General features: G+C 42.4%; 2 protein-coding genes across 2 annotated transcripts; both read left to right on the forward strand.

Moving 5' to 3' along the window:
• Positions 1-1,305: 1,305 nt before the first annotated feature.
• On the forward strand, positions 1,306-2,198 carry LOC117820588 (gamma-crystallin S-1-like). Its single transcript, XM_034694404.1, has 3 exons — positions 1,306-1,492; positions 1,580-1,822; positions 1,895-2,198. The coding sequence occupies exons 1-3, from the start codon at positions 1,484-1,486 to the stop codon at positions 2,159-2,161; spliced, it is 519 nt and encodes a 172-aa protein (XP_034550295.1). The 5' UTR covers positions 1,306-1,483; the 3' UTR covers positions 2,162-2,198.
• Positions 2,199-4,775: 2,577 nt separating this feature from the next.
• On the forward strand, positions 4,776-6,931 carry LOC117820407 (gamma-crystallin B-like). Its single transcript, XM_034694156.1, has 3 exons — positions 4,776-4,894; positions 5,073-5,315; positions 6,195-6,931. The coding sequence occupies exons 1-3, from the start codon at positions 4,877-4,879 to the stop codon at positions 6,465-6,467; spliced, it is 534 nt and encodes a 177-aa protein (XP_034550047.1). The 5' UTR covers positions 4,776-4,876; the 3' UTR covers positions 6,468-6,931.
• Positions 6,932-12,278: the final 5,347 nt, after the last annotated feature.

Below are 12,278 nucleotides of genomic sequence, written 5' to 3' on the forward strand. Positions count from 1 at the left end.
GTCATGTCTGTTTTTAATGCAGTGACTTCCACTACAGAGTCATGTCTGTTTTTAATGCAGTGACTGCCACTACAGTCATGTCTGTGTTTAATGCAGTGACTTCTACTACAGAGTCATGTCTGTTTTTAATGCAGTGACTTCCACTACAGAGTCATGTCTGTGTTTAATGCAGTGACTTCCACTACAGAGTCATGTCTGTTTTTAATGCAGTGACTTCCACTACAGAGTCATGTCTGTGTTTAATGCAGTGACTTCCACTACAGAGTCATGTCTGTGTTTAATGCAGTGACTTCCACTACAGAGTCATGTCTGTTTTTAATGCAGTGACTTCCACTACAGAGTCATGTCTGTTTTTAATGCAGTGACTTCCACTACAGAGTCATGTCTGTGTTTAATGCAGTGACTTCCACTACAGAGTCATGTCTGTTTTTAATGCAGTGACTTCCACTACAGAGTCATGTCTGTGTTTAATGCAGTGACTTCCACTACAGAGTCACGTCTGTTTATAATGCAGTGACTTCCACTACAGAGTCATGTCTGTGTTTAATGCAGTGACTTCCACTACAGAGTCACGTCTGTGTTTAATACAGTGACTTCCACTACAGAGTCATGTCTGTTTATAATGCAGTGACTTCCACTACAGAGTCATGTCTGTGTTTAATGCAGTGACTTCCACTACAGAGTCACGTCTGTGTTTAATACAGTGACTTCCACTACAGAGTCATGTCTGTTTTTAATGCAGTGACTTCCACTACAGAGTCTTGTCTGTGTTTAATGCAGTGACTTCCACTACAGAGTCATGTCTGTTTTTAATGCAGTGACTTCCACTACAGAGTCATGTCTGTTTAATGCAGTGACTTCCACTACAGAGTCATGTCTGTTTATAATGCAGTGACTTCCACTACAGAGTCATGTCTGTGTTTAATGCAGTGACTTCCACTGCAGAGTCATGTCTGTTTATAATGCAGTGACTTCCACTACAGAGTCATGTCTGTTTTTAATGCAGTGACTTCCACTACAGAGTCATGTCTGTGTTTAATGCAGTGGCTTCCACTACAGAGTCATGTCTGTGTTTGATGCAGTGACTTCCACTACAGAGTCATGTCTGTGTTTGATGCAGTGACTTCCACTACAGAGCCATGTCTGTGTTTAATGCAGTGACTTCCTAATTGACTCTGAGTCCCTGGTGGGAGAGGTGACCCGTGTCAGCGGTTTGCACTAGACCTCAGTATAAGATCGTTTAAATGAAACCCGGGTGAAGCAGCGTTTGGACTGAGCAGCTGTTTAGAGACTTGGCACTGCTAAACAACCATTGTGTGTGGACGGGGAATAGAGCGAGTAAGAACAATGGGCAGACTCTAGATGAGATTTGAATTGTAATAAAGGTTACACGCACTGCTAAGCATGCATTTGGTAGTATTGTCTCGGCCATCTATAAAGAGTACTGTGTTTGTTACAGCATGTAGTGCATTAAGCGTGACAGATGGAGAAGGTGAGGATTAAACTCCTTCTAAACGAGGGAACAAAGAGACGGGGGGATGATGTGTGAAAGAGTTTAAGCGTGTTTGTTCTCTTTCAGATTGTGTTCTTCGAGGACCGGGACTTCCAGGGGAAGTCCTACGACTGCAAAGGGGACTCCATCGACCTGCACGGCTACATCCGACGATGCAACTCTGTGAAGGTGGAAGGAGGCTGGTGGGTTCTGTACGAGCGCAACAACTTCATGGGGTACCAGTACGTCATCGGTCCAGGGGAGTACAAGGACTACCACCGCTGGATGGGCTTCAACGACTGCGTCAGATCCTGCAAGATCATCAAAAGCGTAAGCCAGTGAAAAATAAACACTCTGTATATCTTTGGATTAAACTCAATCCTCACTCTGATTCTGTTTCAGGCTAAAGGGCCGTACAAGCTGAAGCTCTTCGACCGGCCTAACTTTGGAGGACAGTCCTTTGAGGTGACAGAAAACATGAAGTCCGTACAGGAGAAAGTATACAGACAAGAAGTCCAGTCCTGTAGAGTCCTCGGGGGCTGCTGGGTTTTCTTCGAACACCCAAACTTCTGTGGTCGTCAGTACCTGCTGGAGAAAGGAGACTACTCCCACCCCTCAGAGTGGGGGGCTCTGAGAGCCATCGTGGGCTCCATCAGGAGGATAATGTAGCTGCAGGAAAGCATGGTAATAAATGTGTTTGATGCTGTTTGTGAAGGACTGAGTGAAGTTTCTTTCAGATCTTATTTTATTCTGCATCATAAAAATATACCAGAGTCATGCATTTAACCAAATTCAACAACACATCACCTCAGCTGTCTGTATGTGTGTCTTAAAGCTCCTGTGAGGAGGTCAGGTGGTTATAAAGGAGACTGAAATGAGCAGCGATGACTCTTCATGGTCTCTAAAAGTAAACTGGACATTTAGCAGAAAGACAAACACTTTATTTATATTTTTAATATCTGTGACTGCTGCAAGAGGGGAAGGTGTTAGATGTGACTGTTTCAAGAAAATATCCACAAGCGACCACTGCTGCACTGCTTTCATATTTCCCCATGCATCATCATCCACACAATGAGACGCTCCATTGAAACTTTGCCAATACCTCAACTGTCCTGCACAAATGCTGCGCTCAAACTTTCAGCATCCCCCTGAACACTCTGATTACAGACGGTTTATGATATCATCCCATCACTCTTCAATCTGCATGTGAAGTTCATCTGAGAGGACTGAAGAGTGCAGAGCCTCAACGCCAAATTCAAACCAAATCCTGCAGCAGTGAGAAAGATTTAGTGATGCTATATCCCAAAGTTTCAGGAGCAGGATCACACAGCTCTCTTATAAATTCAAACATATCCCTCTCCTCTCATTCTCAGATCCTGCACCCTGTAGATAAGATAAGATAAGATAAGATAAGATAAGATAAGATAAGATAAGATAAGATAAGATAAGATAAGATAAGATAAGATAAGATAAGATAAGATAAGATAAGATAAGATAAGATAAGATAGTCCTTCATTCGTCCCACAACAGGGAAATGTAAGTGTCACAGCAGCAAAGCAGACAGTGCAAAAGAGTATAAAGCAAACAAGAGCATATAAAATGTCAATTATTAAAAAATAAGCATATCTACAACATATTTATATATCCATATATATTATTGGTTATAGAGTCTGACCACTGCAGGAAGAAAAGACCTGTGGTATCTCTCTGTGAGACACAGCAGGTGAAGAAGTCTGTCACTGAATGAGCTCCTTAGTGTTGTTCTGGTCTCCTGGAGGGGGGGTGACGTGTTGTCCATCAGAGAAGATAGCTGTCCTCCCTCTTCTTCCTCTTTCTTTCTCTCCTTCTTTAATGACTTCTCTTAAGAGGGATCTGTTGTATCCAGAAGCTATGGCCGACCTCCTAATAAGCTTCCACAAACCAGTAAGAGCAAGAAGGTCAACGTCAGATGTAGAAGGTGTCGACCTTGCGGGGTCATCCCTATGTTCCCACATTTCTAGGACATTTTTAAAATGAGGTGTTGTGTTTCCCTTCAATTTATCCTCCCACAAGATGTTTGGAAGCACTTATAGTAAATGAATGAATGAATGAATGAATGAATGAATGAGTGATGTTATTTCGATCAGCTGCAGCAGAAATCGTCATTACAAGAAAAGCTCAAATCAGCTGATCATAAAGGGTTTCATCAGCATGCTCCTGTCCTTGTTAGTGAAACTCGGCATGAGTTGACTGACTGAACTAAGACAGTATAATCCTTCACTCCTGGTCTCTCCTGATTGAAACACACTCACCAGGACGGTTAAGTGGAGCTAACTGCTTCACTTAAACTTCTCCACACAGGACTCATCATGAAGCCTTGCTGTCTGAGTTTAGGACCACATGTACACAGATATCTTTAGAGACGGAGTCATCGCTCTGTTTTCAAAAAGAATCCACATGAGAAGTCTTAATGAATATTTCTCTGTCCACACGAGAACACAGACACGATGGACGACGTGGGCGTACCGGGTCAGCAGGCGGTGTTATCAGACCGTCATGTTGAACACCGTAGAAGAACATCGTGACTGATACCAGCGATCTTTAAACTCTGCACCGAGTGGGCGATTAAACACTCTTTATATGCCTCTACGTCGCAGTGTAAGGATGAAGGTTTCCTGCAACAAGGTGCATGCAGTGAGGTGTCAACATGCAAACCTCACTGATTCATGTGCACAAACATCTAAACAACCAAACATTTCCTCTCTTTCATTCAAAGGTTTATTCAGCCGTCTCTCAAACTCAAACTCATCAGCTGATGGATGAACAGAGTCATACATGGCGCTCCTCTCGTGCACCCTGCAGGAGAACCTTCTGATGTTTTTCATCCGTTCACACCGAGCAGCTGATGCAAGCAGAGAATATTGAACCTTCTGCTCGGCCGTTTGTCAGCGAGCGGTCAGCTGACTGAGGTGTGAGAGGGTGGAGCATGACGCCCTGAATACACCTGTCTCCTGCTGCACAGATGTTAAAACCCTGCACCACAGCTCCATGTGGCCACAAGCCAACTTCAGCCCTCAGCGGCTGAGCATCAGCCGCACGGGGGGACGATTTAATTGGATCAATAAAATCGTTTCTGGAATCAGGCATTGGCAGATCCACAGGTCAGCGGCTGCAGCAGTGAGTAAACACTGTTTGAAGCCCAGCTTTCTTTAAAACAATTGCAGCATCAGCCTTTGTGCAGATATAAATGCTGAGGTAATTAAAATGACAATGATGAGCCTGGCAGTGCACATCAGTGTGACCACATACTCTGGATATATAAATCTGTAGCAGGCCTGCAGACAAGATTGTGTGTGTGAAGGTGGGGTTATCAGACGTTATCAAGAGTTGGTGTGAGGCCTCATCATGGACCGTGTGGGAAAGGTAGGAGACGAGAGGATCGATCGTTTATGAACATGATCTCTTTAAGAAGTTTAAACTCTGCAGCTTGTATAGCTTAAAGAAAACTCTAACCCCTAAGACTCAATCTTTGCATCATATTTAATATCTAATGTGTCATGCATTTGTTAAAGATGTCTGAACATCTGCTGTCTTCCTTCAGATCGTGTTTTACGAAGACAAAAACTTCCAGGGTCGATATTATGAATGCAGCAGCGACTGTCCGGAGCTGAACACTCACTTCAGCCGCTGTAACTCAGTCCGTGTGGAGACTGGGTCCTGGGTCCTGTACGAAAGGCCAAACTACCTGGGCTACCAGTACATCCTGCTCAGGGGGGAATACCCAGACTACCAGCGCTGGATGGGCTACAACGACAGCATCAGGTCCTGCAGGCTGATACGATATGTAAGTTATCAGAAAACACAAGAGAGGAGTGTCAGAGGTCGTGAAGAGGATGCACGTCATATCATTCCTGTGTTTATTTACAGGCACCTGAGAAATATGTGCAAGTACACACAACAGCAGCATCTGTTTAGCGTCAAAGTTACCTCCTGGTTTGCAGCAGACAACAAACTATGAGGGTTAAACTTTCATCTTCACAACAAGAACACTGCATAAACTTAAGAGTTTGCAAAGCTGCAGAAAGCTGTCCTTAGACGTTTGAGCCTAACCTTGAGATCCAGAGTCAGTGACAGACATTAACACTTTGACTGAAGCTTTCAGGGATGCACTAAACAAATGCAGCTTCTGCAAAATGATGGAGACGTCTTTTTTTTGCAGACAAACCCTTGTTGCACACTCTGATACCTTTACATGCCGAACCACCGAGAACAAAGAGGTGTCAGCTTGTAAATTGCAGATGTGCATGATTTTACAGCCTCATGCTGATGATAATGTCTGAAAGCTCCAATATGTCCTGCTTTTTTAAACTTTTTTGAATTAGAAAGATCTCTAAAAACAAAGAAAAGAGGACGTCTCATATTTCCATGCCGGTGAAAATGTCCTATTCAGCGTTATTCAATCAAATGTGAGGGTTGAAGGGTTAAATTATTCATGCACGTTACTTTAAACTCTCACATGTGTGACTCTGCTCGTTGGGATCGATCTCCTCCTGCAGCCCGTCAAAAGTCAAAGGATGGTTGATTCCAGGCTGGACTGCAAACACAAATAGTAGCTGAAAACATGATGCCATATTACTTTAATCAGAGCTAGCATGAAGCATGTCATGCACACTTAAGGTCCCCCCCCCGTGCAGCGAGTTAAACCCTGATCTTTGTCCTGCAGGTCACCGGCTCCTCCGTTATCCGCGTCTACGAGCGTCCTGACTTCGGCGGTCAGATGTACGAGAGCACCGAAGACCTGAGCAACCTCTCCGATCACTGGCACTTCAACGAGGTCCACTCCGCTCAGGTGAAGGAGGGCGCCTGGGTCTTCTACGAGCTGCCAAACTACCGCGGCCGGCAGTACCTGCTGGAGAGGGGAGAGTACCGCCGCTACACCGAGTGGGCCGCCATGAACCCCAACGTGGGCTCCTATCGCCGCGTGGTGAACTTCTAGACTGTCCGACCTTGAGTTTGTGTTGAACACCGTGTTGTTTGGAAGTGAATAAAGACGATTGTGCAGAGTATGTTCATCCCTACATGTTCTGCTTGTGTATTTGGTTGCTGTTCATCAGAAGTGGAATCATTACTAAGAGATGTTGTGCCGGCTTAGATAACAAAACCTGACTCCCCACCAGTGTGAGATCTCCAATAAACAGCTTTGAACAGATCATGATGAAACACTGGACCCTCTTTGGCTTTTGGATGACCCGCTGTGACTCTGCAAAGATTGAATAAAGCTGCACCAACCTCAGACACCCGCTTCATGACCGAGCCTTTCTTTGTTCTGGACACCAGAAGAGGACGTTTGATTCTGCTGTCAGGCCTTCTTTACCTTTTGTTTTAGTTCCTGCAGACTTTGATAAACTGCATGTACACTAAAGTCTTTAAACGCCTCACAATGTGCAAACTTTCTTCAGCATTTCAAAGATTAGAAAAGGTTTGAATGATTCCTCAAAGAACATCTGTCTCTCTGCTAAGTGTGGAACTTGTTGCTGTGGCAGAGAGGCAAAAACTGTGGTCATAGTTTGAGCTTTGCAACAAGAACTACGAGACACAGCAGAGAAGCAGGCTCAGGATTTAATGCTAAGTCACTGAAGATTTGATTCTGCAAAAACAACAAACTGATGAAAATGAACAGAATAAAGCATTTGAAAAAACTACAAAATAAAGATGCAAAGAGACGTAGGTGTGCAGGATAGTGCAACAAGAGCAACGTGGATTCACTTCAGAAGTAATAATTTAATGAAATAGAGAGATTTTCAAAAGGATCTGTGTTCGTGTTGCATGTAGTTTCTTGCAGCATTCAAATATATGCACGCTGGATTTATTAATTTATTATCTTTAAATGTTTTTAAGCAGGAAAACCTCACTGAGATTCAGAATCTGTTTTATCAGAGTGTTCTGGTCGACAGCAGCAGCAGCTCACTCCAACAAAGTTGGAGGGAGCACATGACAGGATCACATGACAGGAAGTCATCAGTCAGAGTATCTACAGCCTGATGCATCTTCCTCCAACGCCTTCAATCTGCTTTAGAAACATTCAAGGAGACACACTCAGGTTCCAGGCTGCAGGAGCTGAGTATCTCCAACTCGAGACGCTCTCTGAGGACTGAAAGCAAAAAGCAGCAGCTTTAGCAGAGTGACAAAAACTAATCTTTGTGCATTTCAACAAGAACTCCCCTCCAGGAAGTACGAGACACAGCAGAGACTCAGGCTCAGGATGTAATGCTAAGTCACTAAAGCTTTGATGCTGCAAACAACAAACTGATGAAAAGAGGCAGAAAAAGAATGTAAACAGAAATTCTGACACAACAGAATTTGAAAAAACTACAAAATAAAGATGCAAAGAGATGTAGGTGTGCAGGATTGTGCAACAAGAGCAACATGGAACATTTTCAGAGGTAATAAGTTCATGAAATAGAGAGACTTTCCAAATGACTTGAGTTATTGTTGCATGCAGTTTCTTGCAGCAAGCAAATGTATGCATGCTGGATTTATTGATTTAATTTACATGTTATTGAATCGTGAAAACCTCGCTGAGAAGCAGAGAAGAGAATCTCCTTTATCAGAGTGACCTAGCCGAGATCTAAAACATGACATCATATCAGGGATCACATGACAGGAAGTCATCAGTCAGAGTGTCTACAGCCTGATTCATCTTCCTCCAACACCTTCAATCTGTAATGCTTACAAAAGGACACAAGCATCCACGGGGAGTGTGTTTTAAGCTAGAGGAACTCTACCATGAGGACAGGAGAGGCAGCAGCACTGTGCACCAGAGAGGCCTCAGTGGTCCTCCTCCACAACATTTTACTCTGGCATCCTTCAAATAAAGGTCTGGTCCTTCAGGGAGCTCAAAGAAGTCTCTTCAACATCCTGATCATCATCCATCACTCTTCTACCATCCATTGTGTGAAAGCTTCTTTAAACCTGAGGGAGGTTTTTGCAGAACAGCAGTGAACACATTTCAGTTTGGTTTAAGCGTCTCTTCCCGTCCGTCCGTCTGAATTTCTGTCTGTAGGAAATCCTTTAATGGACAGATATCCAGAGAAGATGAGTGAGCTGTCGTTCCTCATCGTCGGAGGCTTCAGGTTCAGTTTGAAGATGATTAAAAAACAAACACAGATTGATGTTGTGAAGAGAAGAAGTCGATGACGTTCAGAAATCAATGTGTGATGTTGTTACAGAGACGAATCATGCTCTGCTTTAAAAACATTTAAAGAGACACGCTCACTCAAACCTGAACTCTCCTGCAGAGGGTTCCTGCAGGAGCAGCGTGTCTAAAACTCAAGACGCTCTCTGGGGACCGACAGCAAAAACAAGAGTGGAGACCGAAGCTTCCAGTATTCTTTAAATGAACAAAATCACATAAATAAGAAGCAAGTTAAGAATCACCTCATAAATATGACATGCTGTGATTTAGTCTACGGGTACACGATGAGAATCCATGCTGGATTTCAAGCTTAACTTGTGCTGTAGTTACAGTTTGAGGTCCTGGCTCCAGATTCAGTATGAATGCACTAAATGCACAAGGATTGGTGGAGTGATGTGCATGGATCCTAACTTTTACTGGACTCTGAAAACAGGAACATTTGGTCAAGCTCTCTTGAAGTGAGATGCAAATACAAACTGAAATCATTATACTGCATTTGTGCCGATCAGTCCAGCATGAACACAAATAGGACATCTGTTGCATCCTCACATTCATCACTGAATCCTTATAATGTATGGGAAATACATCAGTATCAGGATCAGGATCAGGATCAGGATCAGGATCAGGATCAGGATTAGTCGGGCTTACATAAATCAAGTGTCAGAGTTGGAGGTGTGTTTCTCTGCAGGATCTCTTTGCACACACTTTCACTCTTTAGTCATTTTTCTTTGCATAAAAAGAACCACATGATACATCTAATAAGGAGTCACCCTCAGGTGACATGCATCACTGAGGAGCATGCATACCCTGTATCTGTCTCAGACTCCCTGCCCGTCCCGTCTCTGTGTCCCCCTCTCCGGTCCAGCCCGGTGCAGACGGTCCTCTGACACCGGGCTGACAGGAGATCAGCACAGAGGTCACCGAGCTCAGCTAAACCTGCAGACAAAGAGCTGCAGCGTGCTGATGACTCAGTGGGATTTGCCGGTAAGAGCCGGGAGCGTGCCAGCTGCTGTTAGTGCTGACGCCCGGCTCACTGGAACAACACAGCGACCCCTCCACAGCACAAAGGGATTCCAGCCAGCACGTTCCCCCAGCTGGGGTTATTCACCCCTAAAGCCTCTTTGTTTACCCCATGAGACCGGACCCACAGGAGAGAGAGAGAGAGCTGGTTTCAGAGAGTCACACATCACATCGGGTTTGTGTGCACCCTCTAGTGGATGAAGTCTGCAGTCTGTGGTGGACTTCAGCTCTGGAACTGTTCCTCAGTTTTGGGTCTGGATGAGGATCTAGAGAGTGAACAGGTATGAGTTTGTTCCCACCAGCAGAGTTCCTTCAAAAAGCAGATCCATGAACCTGAAGGTGTGTAGAGGATCTGGACAGGCCTGCACCTGACCTTTGACCTTTACCTGTCTGACACCTTCAGGATGAACAAGAGCACAGAACAAGCTTTATTACAGGAACATCTGATACATACAATCATAGTAATAATTATTATTATTAAGTGGATTTTTTACATAATAATGGGCAAAAAAGTGAAATCAAGACTCATGTTAGAGGGTAAAAATACATATAAATAAAGAAAATACAAGACATTAAAGGACAGAGTCAAACAGGTAGAACACACAGCCTTCAGTGTGACAGGATGATTCTTAAATGTCTCAGCACTGGTCCCCACGTCTTTTCAAACACTCTCATCCTTCCTGCAATCTTGAATCTATAAGCTTTTCCACGTGACAATAAAATCAGAGCTCGTACTCCTCTTCTGATCTTATTGGTGGTTGCATCTTGCAGCCAGTTTCAGTGCACCAGTTAATAAAAGATAACAGAAAGTAATGCTTATTTTCACATCATGCATTTATTGAAAAAGCGAGGACTTCTGCAGCTCTGCATCACCACGCTCCTGTCCAATCATCCTCCTTTATCCAGCTCTGCAGAGACTCAGGAGTTCTCTTCAATGTGACGTCACTCTCCATTTAAAAGAGAGAAGTGAGCATCATGTAGCGTCCAAGAAAGGACACGAGCATACAAGGGGAGTGTGTTTTAAGAAAGAGGAACTGTGCCATGGAGAGGGCAGGAGAGGCAGCAGCACTGTGCACCAGAGAGGCCTCAGGGGTCCTCCTCCAGAGCCTTTAACTCTGGAGTCCTTCAAATCAAGGCCTGGTCCTTCAGTGAGCTCAAAGAAGTCCCTCCACATCCATCAACCATCACTCTTCTACCCTCCGTGGAGTGAAAGCTTGATTTAGAAGAAGAAGAAGAAGAAGAAGAAGAAGAAGAAGTGGATGACGTTCAGAAATCAATGTGTGATGTTGTTACAGAGGTTAATCATGCTGCAGCAACAAACACATGTGACACTTTTACAGCTTATTGAATATTCTATTGGATGGAAATATAAATTGTTATTGATTCATGAAGATTATCTCTTGCTGTATTGATTAGTTTGTGACATCAGCACTGTTTATAATCACTCCCTGGTTATTGATGATCTCTGTGTGGATTGATCTCCCTCCTAGCTGTCTCCTGTTTCATGCAGATCTTTAATATTTGTATTTAAACCTCGTCTCTGCTGCTGCTGCAGGACGTCTTCCCCCGGCGCCCCTCGTTTCCTCCAGACGTTATTTTTAACTCGATATGATTCGTCTCAGAGGCCGGGAGGAGCCGTGTTCATCCCAGGAGAAGAATGTTGTTTCTGGCTGCTGGAGTTGCCTTGTATGGAGACGATGGATGGATGAGAGAGGAGGGATGACTTCATGAGGAGAGAGAGTCAAACACATTAAACTAAATATACAGCAGGGCTAAAAATAGGACGGAGCTGGAGTTTACATCCATCAGTGTTTCCCACAGAGAGACGATCCCACTGAGGGACGGGGTTACATCTGTACGGTCGTATGATGAAGATACTTTAATCTCTGAACTCAACTTTATTTAAATATCACCTTTCATACAATCAAACGTGAACAGAGCAGAGAGCTTCATGAAGAACAGAGAGACAGGAAACAAGAGCAACAGGTGAAATAAAACAAGAGGAAAACAACACAGAGGAAAGTGATATTAAATAAAAAATTATTACAATAAAATCAGTAAAAAAAATCAGAGAAATATTAGAAAAATAAAATAAAATAAAAATACAATAAAATAAAATAAATAAAATAAAATCACAGAAAAAAAATAATGCTAAATAAAAATATATATATACAGTATATATATCAGAAATATAAAATAGAATAAAATCATCACAATAAAATAAAATCTGATAATACAAGAAAAATTAAATAAAAGCATCAAATTAAAATTAAAACAATAAAAAAAAATACATTTCAATTAAATCATGTGTATATATATCAAAATATTGGTGATAAATTCTTTAAATAAATAAATACAATTAAATCAAATCATTTCAAATAAATTATATATATATATTATAATATAAATAAAGATAACATTTATATTAATTAAATTATTAAATAAATTAAATAAATTAAAAAAATAAAACCGATAAATATATACATATATTAGAAAAAAATAATTTCAATAAAATCATGTGTGTATATAGATAAAAAATAGTGATAATAAATACATTTTAAAAAATTCAACTAAATAAAAACATTTAAAAAA

Source organism: Notolabrus celidotus, chromosome 10 (genome assembly GCF_009762535.1).
Source record: "Notolabrus celidotus isolate fNotCel1 chromosome 10, fNotCel1.pri, whole genome shotgun sequence".
Taxonomy (NCBI): domain Eukaryota; kingdom Metazoa; phylum Chordata; class Actinopteri; order Labriformes; family Labridae; genus Notolabrus; species Notolabrus celidotus.